Source organism: Larimichthys crocea, chromosome XI (assembly GCF_000972845.2).
Source record: "Larimichthys crocea isolate SSNF chromosome XI, L_crocea_2.0, whole genome shotgun sequence".
NCBI classification, from domain to species: Eukaryota; Metazoa; Chordata; class Actinopteri; family Sciaenidae; genus Larimichthys; species Larimichthys crocea.
In genome coordinates, this window is record NC_040021.1 from 6,793,130 (window position 1) to 6,805,974 (window position 12,845).

The window sequence follows — 12,845 nt, forward strand, 5'->3', positions numbered from 1 at the left end:
AAAGCACAGCACAGGATGCAATAAGGGAGCAGGACAAGAGCGGGAGTGTGACCCTGCTGCTTATTATCCTCACCTCCTCTTCCAGACGATCCCACGCCGTCCTGAGAGCACACTGCTCTTGGCTCAACTCGGGCCGGCGTCTTATTGCAGCAAGGAGAGTCATCACAGGTCTCCTTTGCTCTGTGAAGGAGCCAGCGAGGTTCTGAAACACCTGATGAGCCAAACACAGAAACAACTCGTAAATCGCTGTGCAACGATACAAAATGACACACACCAGTGGAAGTTTTCTTCTCTCGGCCGTTGTGCTTCGCCGTACCTGATATTTTTCTGCAAAGCTTGAGTTCTCTGTAGCCGTCCGAGACTCCGACAGCTCCTGGTAAGCTTGCTGCAGCCAGCAAGTCACCTCTTGTGCTCGCTCACTTGGAGAGACCTACGTTTTCAGAATTCAAACAGTCTGTGAGTAAACCTCTGTGTTAACCAAGGAGAAAAAACAAAGCTCTATGAAAAACACATCTAATTTAGAAAAGTGCTCTGCAGGAGTGAGCGAAAGACACTTAAAAATTGACTGAGTACTTGTACTGAGGACTTCTATGGCTACCTCACGTAAGGGTGAGACAGCAGCTGCTGGAGTGAAGCGAGCAGGCGAGTTCACCGGTGAAAGAGAAGAGGTCTGGACCAGAGGAAACAGCTGCACCGCCGCCACCAGAAAAGAACAGGGAAAATAATGAACACCACTCATGCAACAGATTGTGGGTTCAAGCTCAAAGCAGGGAAGGGAAGCAGCAGAAACAGTAGCACTATAACTGTAATTTAAACTTTCAAGGGGAGAGGATGTAGATTTTTGAAAGCAGTGCTGTCCCTACCTGCAGATGGTCATCAGGTGCTGGCATGTCATTGGAGTACTGCAGAAACTGGGCCACATACGTCATAATTGACTTCTCATCAGGGTCTTTAACATCAACATCTGAAATAATAAAACATAACACTTCTTTTACTCACTCACTTTACTCATTTGCTTATATTTTCTGACTGGTATAAGTAATTTGTCATTGTTATTTGGAAGTACTGTAACTATTTACGTAACAATACTACTTTGATGAAGCCTCACCCTGCGGCTCCAACAGGCGGGGGATGTGGAGCACCCTTTCGGCCAGTTGAAACGCTTCTTCCAGGTTCTCCTGGTTGCTTCTGGACTGGACCAGTGAGAGATCCACAAGCTGTGGTCTGAGAGAGCACAGGATGGCCAAGAAGGCCTCTCCACTTCTCCAGCTCGACCTAAAGTCCCTCACGCTAACAGAGCAACCAACCCTGGAGGCAGAAAGTGCCAGAGAAGGTCAAAGTCAAGCAAGCTAAGGGAAAACACGCGAGCCTGACAAAGAAAGGTGTAGCCGTCATATCTCTTTCTTTTTGTTAGATAACTCACCTCTTACATTGGTCCCTGACCCACATAAGCAGAGCCTTCTTGGCGGATACCCTGAAGCTTCTGTGGAGAGGCGACGCTCGGCTTGCAGGGACTGGGCTAGCTGGGGCCGGGCTGCCAGACCAGGAGTCCAGGCTGGACAGAGAGTCGAGGGAATGACAAGAACTGTAGGAGAGAGTGTTGGCCAGCTCCTCAATCTAAAACAGAGATAGTGAAATATCATTCTATCATACTTCCTTTCCCACAGCAGCAGAAGCAGGTTAATGTGTGGTGGCATAAGTTTGTCATTGGTACTCACGTGACAGTGGAGGATGATGGTCCATATGAGTCCGAGGATGATGGAGGGCCGTCCGTCTATGATATCTGAGATGTTTATGTTCACCAGTTTGATCTGCAACAACCGACCACAACAAGTGTTAATGATACAAACGTCAGATTCAGTGGCATGTTTGTTTTTTTGTGGAAACTTACAGATTTTTTCTTGAGAAAGTTGAGTGCTGTTTCAATGTTGGCCCTTTGCTGGAAAAGCCCACGACCCCTTTGTCTTTTCTGTGGAGAGAAATCAACTTTATTGTGAAAATAAGATGCATTTTAAGCACTCATAGATCTCAAGCAGGGAATTTATTGAATCTATGCAGAAGCACATTGTAGTAACTCACCATGGGCTGGCCGCTCATCACCTCCAACAGGTCGAGCAGCTGTGACCCATCCCTGAGCTCAGAGAAGAGGTCTGACACAAATGAGGGAGGGCATCTCTGCAACAATGGACACAATTAAGTCTTACTTTTTTTTTTTTATCTCTCCGGCTGTTAAAAATGCGCCATGAAAGCACCCACTACATATCACACCACATTCATTCAAGGACTAAAACAATAAATTAGATGACAAATTAGACAGCCATATATAAATATATACACCCTTGGTTACTGTGTCATATTTGCTGCATAATTTTCTACAAAACAGTAAGACGTTGTGGTTTCATGAATCTTTCGAATGCTACACATAGACCCTTCATAAACTCATCCAGAACTGAACTGAACTGGATTCACTCAAAGGTTTCTGGGTCAAAGCTTGAGGCCCGAGTCATGACAGTGACATAAAGGAAGTGTCTCCTGTTGGGGGTCGTCAGTGGACACAGACTGGTCTAACAGATGGCAGGTTATGAACGAGTGATTTTTGTTGGCAGTCATATGGACATGAGGTTATGAGGTGGTGGCTGGATTCAGATTACGTGCTGCTCTGCTTCACTGAAGCTCTATTTATACTCCGACTGAGAGTCACAAGCAGCTCTGGGATCTCTTTCCAACGAGGTCCATGGTGAGCTGCTCCACATGCACCTCCCTGCCTGAACAATGAGTCAGCATGCCTACAGCTTGCTTCATATCACTTACAGCCCTGCCGCAGCATGACGTAGTGTAATTTTCCAACACCCCCCAGGGTAAAGTTCTTTAAAACAATTTTACAATTTGTGTTACTTTTCCTGAACTTTATGTAGAGTATAAACAACAAATATTAGGAAATGTCATGTAATACAGTCTCACGTACAGAGGTGGTAACTTTTACTCAAGTAAAAATTATTTTTTGAAAGGAAGAGTACTTATCATGTTCCTTTATTTAGACTCTACTTCTATCTTTACTCAAGTATATTTTGAAGCAGTAATCAACTTTTTAATTTCACTATATTTTCCATTAATACCTTCATTACTATTCTGCTCTAAATGTGTTGATTGAGGTTAGGGAGGGGGGGCGCACGAGGAGCATCTACAGATGCCAAGTTTCCAGCTGCCTGGAAGAAATATAAGCACCACCTGTCTTTTGACCATGATGCAATGATGACAGAGCAAAATCCAAAACAAGAAGCAGCTCCCAAGCGCCAGGCCCCGTCCACATCTGGTCACTTTTTTTTTATCTCAAAATCTAAAAATGCTTGCAGTGATTCCAGAAACACACTGAGAACTTTTAAAACCTCCTCTTCAAATGTCCACAATGTTAAGTTTTCACGTGTACATTTTCAGCACTCACTTTGAGTACCCACTGCTGCTTACATTAAGATAATTTCCAAAATATATGTCTGATTTGACAGCTGAATGTACATTTTTGTGTAAATGAAGAAAATATCATCTCTTTACAAATTCACAAGAATAAATTAGGCACAATTTTGTGTTCAAAGCATTAAATTTCATTTCTAATCTATGCGAGCCGTTTCTTTTTTCTTCAAACAAAGCAACAAAAGTTCTTGCTCATTTAATGTCACATATAAATATGCCAACATACCTTAGAGAGTTGAGCATTTACCCAGTTGGTGAACGTCCTTTTCTGAATCTGTTCATGCTCCACTGTTTAGGAAACAGACAAAAGAAATTGTGATCCATACACATTCAGTATTGAATTGGTCTCCAGCATCAATACAGTTAAAAAGTACTGGATGCTAAAATCGATGATATCATTGTTGTAACATAATAAACTGAAATCTGCAAATGATTCTTTGTAAATTTCGGAAGATTGTGTTGGCTGGCTTAGGCAAATAGATTCATACAGTAATTCATTAGTAAATTGCATCCCCGTGTTATCTTAGACTACTTAATATGTCTATTTATCAGTTCAGATTTTGGCTTACACTGGGCATGTTTACTACCATAAAGCTGTATGATGATCACTAAGAGGAATGCTTTCATGTGGTTTTCCTCCAAAAATGAAAACACACTCCTTGCAGGCTGATTCATACAAAAGTTCAACTCATTCAAAATCAAAGTTTGCCGATGCATTTGATCTAAACTTGCTGTTTTTCTATTTTGGTGACCTATCTCTTTTCAGCTGCAGCTGGACTCAAAACACCAACCACCCTGAGCTGATCTGAGCAGGTCATAATCTACTCACCGACATCAGAGGACTGAAGGACTTCTTCACCCTCCATGCTTGTAACTAATAGTCAGTAAATCCATGTATAATGAGTAGAAGAAGCTACTTTAAACAACATATAAGTTGCACTCTCCAACACTAGATGACCCAGAATGTCAGGCTTTCCTCTTTAAGGCTAAAGTAAGGCTGCTGCCGGCTGGGATCTGACTACAAGACGGGAAGTCTTCCAAGGCAGCGACAGACATAGATACTGACGCTGTCACACACACACAGCAAATATACACAGAGACACACTTACAGCCATAGCCTAGACAGACATATGAACACATACAATGAGAGGATTTTGATCATACATGGCTCTTCTTAGGTACTAGACCAGATCCTAAGCTGCTGTTGCCAAAACATGAACCCTTTACTATATATAACATTGTAAAGGCTTTCTTAATGGGGCATAGTTAATAGATCACTCCATAGGGATTTGGTTTAAGGAACTGGAGGGTGTGCGGCTCATGTACAACATGGAGCACGGTATGCTGGAGGTGCAGTTCACCTCCTGAGTACTGTCGAGGTGCCCTTGAGCACCAAACCTCTAACTGCTCCAGGGCCATGCTACATGGCTGCACATCACTTTTTACCATCTCTCCACATTTGCATGTCTATGAGCTTTGAGTCTTTGTGGTTGTATTTCAGGCCTATATGTGTGTATGTTCTTCTTTTATTATAGTAGTGAAAGAGAGCTCGAAGAAATATGGAAGTACTTTGAGATAGTGCCTTTTTATTTATTGTTTATTGGTAGTCAATGTATTTTCCTACTTTTTGAAATTTTTATTTAAATGCAGAATATTAACAACTGCATCCAACCAAAAAAAAGTTGGATGTGGCCAATAATTAGATGATTTGCCTGCATAATTTCCATAACACTTTAACCACCGCTTTCTGTATCTGTGCCTTGCTTCTCAAGAGTTGTACTCGATGAGTGTTTATGTTGCCATTAAGCATAAACTACAATTAAAAAATTACACCTTCTTCCTCTGCAGAACAACCATGACTACGACTACAAACCAGCTGTTGAGCTTGATGTTTTGTCTGAGGCAAAAGCACACGAATCATGAATCTGACTCGGCTGCTTGTTTGAGAGGCAGCAAAGCAGGAAACTCCTCAGTGCTTGGCTCCACTGCAAACAGCTCAGTGCAAACAGCAGTAACAGGCTTCAACACATTCAATAATAACTTCTTACATCAGTCAGCATCAGTCAAATGTCTTTCCTCAGGTCAAATTACAATCAGAGATCTTTACTTGAGTTTACAACAAACAAAAGTTTTAGTGTCAAAACTGTTGATGTCCTTATTTCAAGTACATGACAGGTCACTGATGAAACCACAACCTTATTTCTAACAATTTATAAGATTTATTGTCTTTAAAGAGGTTACGTACGCTGCTTACAGGGATGCAACACCTAATTCAACAGGTAAGATGTGTAAGATGAGATAAACTAGATTAGGAGAAGACTGGAAGTACCAGCATGTTTAGTATCTAAGGTGTAGTGGTAAATACAGTATAGTACAAACTGTAGTTCCTGTACTTTGTTTCCTCTCATCGGTTGATACATTTGATATAAAAGTTGGTGAGTAAACCCTCAGCCTCATTTCAAAGAGGTGGATAAAGGTGCAAAATAAAAATTGTGAGTGTAAGTGTTGTGTGTCTACAGGAGACTAAAAACACCCGTAAACCACCTCCACTCTCGCAGAACATTAACAACACATAAAACTGTCTCGTTTCTGGCCACTAAACTACCTTTAACCTGACTACGAACCTGCCTTTAAAAACCAAAACACTTTCATTCTCACTTTTTAGGCATGTCTTCAGGCTATGAATTCACAGTACATGTTATAAAATGAAACAGTATCTCCTCGACACAATTCACTGTGATTCCCCACCACTGCATATCACGTGCCACGACAGCTACAAAAGTACGGGAATAGACCGACCTTGGAGGAGCATGTGCACGTTGTCAATGTCCAATGGAATGCCTCCATCGTCTTCCTCTGCTCCACCTGAGGCCATGTAGTCTCAGTCAACCTCAGAAGGATCCAGGAGATACGGATTACTAAACCATCCACACAAGTAAAATCCGCAATGCCACGACAGAAAAAAAATGCTGTGGCAAAGTTTCTTCCAAAACATTTAGGTTAGCTGTCTCGACTGCCTGATTAGACATGTAACAGTACAGAACGCACCCATCCACACCCTTACATTAACTGACACACAGATCACAGATGCAAGTAGACACATGCTTCAACAAAGAACTCAAAGGGGAGGTATAACTGTGTTGCATGGAAAGAGACAGTACCACACAACCATAAAAAAAGATAGCCTGATCAGAAATCTTCAACATACCTGTAGCAGGGCTGTAGTCACTGAAGACAGCTAGTGCAACATACTGCGTGTGTGCAGGATGTGTCCACAGCTGTGTCCTTTCATATTGCCATAACTCTATGTTGATTCACTGTGTTGAGAGCCTTCAAATAGGACTTGGCCTTTAGGTGATCATAAATGAAACAAGGAAGGTGCCTCTTGGCCATTGGAGCGTGAGGATAAAAAAAAAAAAAAGGGTGGAAAGTCCCGCCCACGCTTACTGCAGGCCCAAATCACTCCTGCAGGCTCACACACAAACTGTGACTCAAAGGTAAACACACACGCCCGGGGGTCGATTAGTTTGGTTTGTTTGCAAAAGTAGATCATTGTCACGGATGTTTCAGGAAAGTGTCTCTACTTATATTTCTTATTATGTTATCTTCCTTTTCTTCTGTTTGCTTGTAAGATGAGAGTGCAATGATGTAACAGTTGAGAAACACTGACAGTGGGAAAGACTTTTGGTTTGACTTTGCAATATATGGTGTCTGGTTTTCCTTTACTTACTTTACGTGATCACTGGGGGAAACTTTGTTTAAGCCTTGAGCTGTAAAAGATGCTCATTAGTGAATTTAACATACATCTGGAACCAAAACTAACAACTACTCTGTGCTCCTTTACACCTTTGTCAGCTTATGTCCTCCTCTGTAAGTCGCTTTGGATAAAAGTGTCTGCTAAATGCAATGTAATAACAAAATAACTCTTTTTTTTCTGTTATTTATTTGTTTTACCTGAAGAGCAAGAAGGTGCACAAACAGTAAGAGCATGTTACACAATGTCATCTTTACCCTTCAGAGCAGTGCCAGTACTTTGTTGTTGTCGTTTGAACAGACAGAGCTGGTGGACAGTCACTGTGCCACAAGAGCAGCTGCACCCTCACCTCAAATTCCTTTCTGCTATGGTAGTGGCACAGGCACCAACGGGCAGAATCCGATAGCTGAATTGTTCCTTTGGAAACATTTGATGTTATAATAGCGGATGATTATGAGAAAGAGGTGTTGTCACATTCAAAGGTTATTGTAGTGGATGATCATTGAGAACATACATTATAAAAACTCTTTGTCAACAAAAATGAAACCCACAAGTTTTTACTGACTAGCTGTTGACCTCTGAACTCACACATGATGTCCAATTTTTTTTATCCATCCATCCAATTCAACACAGCCTCAATTTTGATGTATTTCTGGGGACCATATCAGATGTTTGGCTTTGAATACTCATTAAGAGAATGAACCAAATTGACCTTAATACCCATGAGTTTTCTTGTAATCATCATTCTTGACAGAACTGTGATTAAACTCACGCCTCATTGGCCAGTGTTCATTCTGAGACTTATAAAGTTTGAACTACAACAGACCTTTTTTTTCACAGCAGCCATTTCGACATGAGGTAGTAGGGTCGACACAGGCGCTTCCAATGATACTAATGAAGGCTCTGTTCCATTTACTGCAGCAAAGGTTTTTCAATGAGTCAACATGCACCACGGCAACTCTCATGGACCTGAATGGAACAGGGCCTTAATTAGTATCATTGGTAACACTTGTGTTGCTGTGAAAAAGGTCAATTAATGCATTTAAGTCATTATAAAATGATATCTACATGTAATCTGTCAATCTAACTATTGACCATACTGTACTGAATATACTTTTATTAATTAATAAGGAATCTGTCAATATGTAATAATACATAATAATATACAGTAACAGTCAAAGGTTTGGATACACCTCCTCATTGAAGTTTTTTGTTAGATTAACACTGAAGACATCAGAACTATAAAATAACGGAATTATGTGTTAAAAAGCAAAATGTGCTTTGTTGATGACACTGCTGATGATTTATTCAAAATTCAAGCTACACTTGACCAGGAAGGCGACCATACTATTCTACATCTGTTTGACCTTAGTGTGACAATCATTTTTGGGGGGGTTTTATGGGGATTTTGACCATAGAGGGAAGGAAAAGTAGCCAACAAGTGTTTCAAGACTAGAAAATCACGCCAGGTGACGACCTCATGAAGCTGACTGAGAGAACGGCAAGAGTGTGCAAAACTGTCATCCACGCAAAAGATGGCTACTTTGAAGAATCTAAAATATGAAACACATTTCTCTTTGTTTACCACATAATTTTTATATGATATTTCATAGTTTTGAGAAAAATAACTCAAAATAAAGACAAAACATTGAATGAGATGTGTCCAAACTTTTGACTGGTACCAGACATGGTGACTTGAGACTTAGTGACTTGGACTCGAGTCGCCGTTTTTATGACTTGTGACTTGACAAAAAATGAAATACTTGACTCATACTTGGAAGTTTAAGACTCGGGACTTGACTTGAGTGTCATTCACATCATGTTTTTTAGTGTGAATATGAAATGTATTTATTTATTTATTTTAAATAATGTTTATGATTACAGTTGCGATTATATAAGATCCAGATTCTGCAGCTAAAAGTACAACAATACGCCAAAGGTGACTTGACTTGGACTTGGACCTGAGCTATTACAGGACTTGACTTGCCCAAGAAAAAAATACTTGGGACTTACTTGTGACTTGAAGGTTAAGACTTGAGACTTGCATATGTGTGACTTGGTCCCATGTCTGTCTGACTGGTACTGTATAGCAGCAACACAGACGCAGATGTCGTGTACCTCCATGTGGTGGCGCTGCACACCAACGCATGAATGAAGCCGACACTTTCCTGACCGTAGAAGAAGACTTCCCCCCACACGACTTTGACGTGCAGCAGCGGTCCTGACCTTCCCTCCGCGGCGTGACAAACTGAAAGGTAAGACGAAGAGTTTGCACCGATTTAGTGAATTCACTTTGATGATAACAAAACACGTGTGTCTTCACAGCATTAGAAGTGAAGCTGTCGTCTCTGCTCGCTGTGGTTGTGCGCTGCTTTCTCCAGCTAGCTCTTCCTGCTAAGGCTAGTTAGCCTTCTCTCCTGCTTCTGCAGCAGAGGAGATGCTAACACGCTGGTCAGGAGTCATTCATTGACTAAATTAAATTTAAATGGACGTGATATAGATGTGAGCTGCATGTCTGCTTGTAAATGTTCCTTCCCTTCGTTTAACTTGTGTACGTCCAATGCTAACCCTGACTTTGGTCGATCAGAGCTCGCAGTAACATCAGTGTTCCGTTATTTTCAGGTATTAAACACGTCAGTTAAAAGACAGCGTCTCTAAACCTACCGAGAGTAAAGATGAGAAGTGAAAAGCTGTTGTTTCACCTCATGTTTTCATCAGTTTAGGTGGTCAAAGTCATTAGCCAGGGCCTGACACAGCTCACAGGGGGTCACGGCAACCAAGTTAGCATTATGCTGTGTAACAACATTAACTTAGATTTAGATTAGATTATACTTTATTCATCCACCACGGGGAAATGTACGTGTTACATCAGCAGAGGCAAGTGTAGCATACACTACAGAATTAGAAAAAGAGTATAAAAGGCAAAAAAACACAATAAACAGACAGAAATATCTATAACCGACACAATAAACATGAAAAACAATCAACCTTGAAAACAGAAAAGTACTGAGGATAAAAGTGATTAGATTAGATTAGATTATACTTTATTCATCCCACCTCGGGGAAATGTACTTGTTACAGCAGCAGAGGAAAGTGTAGCATACACTACAGAATTAGAAAAAAGTAGAAAAGACAAAAAAACAGAACAGACAGAAATATCTCTAACCTACAAGAAAAACAATCGACCTTCAAACAGAAAAGTACTGAGGATAAAAGTGGCATGATGTATAAAAAGAGTATTGTAATGTAAAGTGACCATAGTGTAAGAAATATTGCAAAGAAAGTGACCATGATACAAATAATATTATTGCAAGAGTAGTGGCCATAATATAAATAATATTACAAAAGAAAGTGACCATGATATAAATAATAACTGTAAGGTATAAATGAAATAAAATATTTTTAAAAAATTGCAATGAGACATGAACAGGAGACTACGACATGATCAGGTGGTGCAGGTGTTGTAAAAGTGTATGACCCTCCAGACTAAGTTCCTTCAGGTAACCACGGCATCAGTAAACTGGTAGAAATGTGAATGAAGTTTGGTGTGGCTCTCTTTCTTCTGATGTACCTCTGCTGAAATAAACTGTTTATTTGAGGTTGCATCAATGCACGCTGACTCGAGCATTGTCTGAGACTTGAGTGGTTGCTGTCTCCCACAGATGGCCGGACGCGGGCTTGGCATTTGGTGGAGCAAGATGAGCCCTTACTACACTAAGGTGCACCAGGAGCTGTGGGTTGGGATGGGCCTCATCACATACTGGTACTACAAAATCTCCTATGGGGGTGAGTTCAAGACGTGAGCTGTAAATGCAGCTCCACACTCCATAATACAAACTGAGTGTGGAGCGATGTAGCCATGATAATAAATGTAGCTTTCATAGTGCTGAATAAATGTGAATGGAAGCAGCTGCAGTTACTTAGATGTCTCAGTGAGTTAATGTGACTAATATCTGTGTTTCCTTCTATTCCAGGCAAGAAGGCTGTGAAGGACAGTAAGTAACCCAAACGTTTTGTTTGATTGTAGCACATAAGTCAGGTTGGTCAATGATTGTATATACTGTGAGACTATATAAATTTGTCTAGCATCATTTTGCTATACCACTGGTGGATATCCCCAATGACTCCTGGGATATGACCATCATGGGAAATGCTGCATATCAAAGACTTGTCATATATAGATGGATATATACAGAAGATAGACATGAGTAGATATATACAGATGTATATCTGTATATATAGAGAGAGAGATGATAAAAGAAGTCTTTTCTATATATATCTAAACTGGATTAACATTCTAAAAAAAACAAGTCTGCAATATTCTTGTAATTAGAATTTACCTTTGCTTAAAATGTGTTGAAGGGCAAAAATTAGCAACAGCACCAAGCATAAGTATTTTGAGATGTTTTGTCTGCATCCCAATCGATATAATTGATCAAAGTTTATATAAAGGTGTGTTAAGATGGCAAGTCATTGCCCTCTATGTCCTGGGATTCTGTATATTTTTTGTGGAAGAAGGTTGCAGCAGTAAACGTGAGCTATGCTGCAGAGAAAAAGGTCAAGAGAATCCTGTGTTAGATGTCATGCAGCTACATACGTTTTCCTCTAGATGTCACTGACAGATGGATAATGATCTGTACGTGCTGTAAGAGAGAACCACAGGCTGCCCATGCCTGTTTGGACAGGCTTTAATTGATGTCATTAAACATGTTTGTTTCATTGTCCTCTCTTTTTGCAGAGCCCGCCCATTGAGTGTTCGCCGTGCGGACCATCCCTGCCCTCCTGTGTAATAATGCCCCAGTCACTAGTCCTGCTTCCAGCTTCATATTAGATTTTTTTTTGTTAATATGGAACGAATAAAGTTGGTATCCAAAACACTGATGTCATTGTTGTCTATTGTTACTTTACTCCATATAGTAATACCACTTGAAGATATTAAGTGCTGACTGTAGAGAGAAAAAGGTATTAACAAAAGAAAGGTATCTAAACAACAGAGTAAATACATTTTTTGCCTTTTACAGGAATGCTTACTCAACATTTGCACTTTGGGGATGATTAAATTCTGTTAATTGGCTGTGTTTACTTAGTTCAAAGTACTCCCGATTTTTGTGTATTGCTCTATGATACATGTTAACATGTAATCCATGGATAAATATTCAACAATATATGTACTACAAGTATGAATCCATTCTATAATCTGTTATTAAAGCTCTTTAGTTGGCTCCTGAGCATTTTTCTCTTTTATTTTGGCGTTTGCCATATCAAGTTGTGGCAGAATGAGTGAGCTATTGATAGAGAATGAATCACAGTCTGGGTTTACATTTTAACTAATTGAACAGACAGCACGGCCATATTTGGTGTTCAGTGAGTGGGTGTGGTGGGTCATTCAAGGAGCGCTGGACACAAATGTAACAAATATTTGTGATGGGATGTTGATCTGTGATTATGCACTTAACCCTGTTACTTATTAGATATCTTGTATTAATACTAATACAATATAGTTGTACAGTATATACAAATTTCCAACAGAATATTTAACATTAGTTATATAATTCTCCTGAACTGCTCAATCTAGGTTGTACCATCATCAACTGGTTTGTTGGCAAAAATCGATGTCAGTTTG

The 12,845-nt window shown here is 40.2% G+C and overlaps 2 protein-coding genes across 3 annotated transcripts in view; one reads left to right on the forward strand and one right to left on the reverse strand.

Annotated features, from left to right (window-relative positions):
* Positions 1-7,292, reverse strand: part of syne2a (spectrin repeat containing, nuclear envelope 2a) — a 72,733-nt gene extending 65,441 nt beyond the window's left edge. For both annotated transcript variants that reach the window (XM_027283829.1, XM_027283830.1), the window contains exons 1-11: positions 6,268-7,292; positions 3,695-3,756; positions 2,080-2,175; positions 1,892-1,969; positions 1,719-1,811; positions 1,424-1,617; positions 1,109-1,308; positions 864-964; positions 599-688; positions 317-430; positions 74-211 (exon numbers count right to left, since the gene is read on the reverse strand). In XM_027283829.1, the coding sequence (XP_027139630.1) occupies positions 74-211; positions 317-430; positions 599-688; positions 864-964; positions 1,109-1,308; positions 1,424-1,617; positions 1,719-1,811; positions 1,892-1,969; positions 2,080-2,175; positions 3,695-3,756; positions 6,268-6,343 (1,242 nt within the window). In that variant the 5' untranslated portion in view covers positions 6,344-7,292. The remainder of the gene's footprint in view (positions 1-73; positions 212-316; positions 431-598; positions 689-863; positions 965-1,108; positions 1,309-1,423; positions 1,618-1,718; positions 1,812-1,891; positions 1,970-2,079; positions 2,176-3,694; positions 3,757-6,267) is intronic.
* Positions 7,293-9,344: 2,052 nt separating this feature from the next.
* Positions 9,345-12,103, forward strand: atp5mj (ATP synthase membrane subunit j). The gene is made up of 4 exons (XM_019266440.2): positions 9,345-9,477; positions 10,885-11,008; positions 11,197-11,217; positions 11,961-12,103. The coding sequence occupies exons 2-4, from the start codon at positions 10,885-10,887 to the stop codon at positions 11,972-11,974; spliced, it is 159 nt and encodes a 52-aa protein (XP_019121985.1). The 5' UTR covers positions 9,345-9,477; the 3' UTR covers positions 11,975-12,103.
* Positions 12,104-12,845: the final 742 nt, after the last annotated feature.

Bases quoted from the DNA above. Each gene is read 5' to 3' on its own strand.
- atp5mj (XM_019266440.2), top strand. From the start codon at position 10,885: ATGGCCGGACGCGGGCTTGGCATTTGGTGGAGCAAGATGAGCCCTTAC. The intron at 11,009-11,196 runs GTGAGTTCAAGA...CTTCTATTCCAG, and splicing joins CTACAAAATCTCCTATGGGG to GCAAGAAGGCTGTGAAGGAC.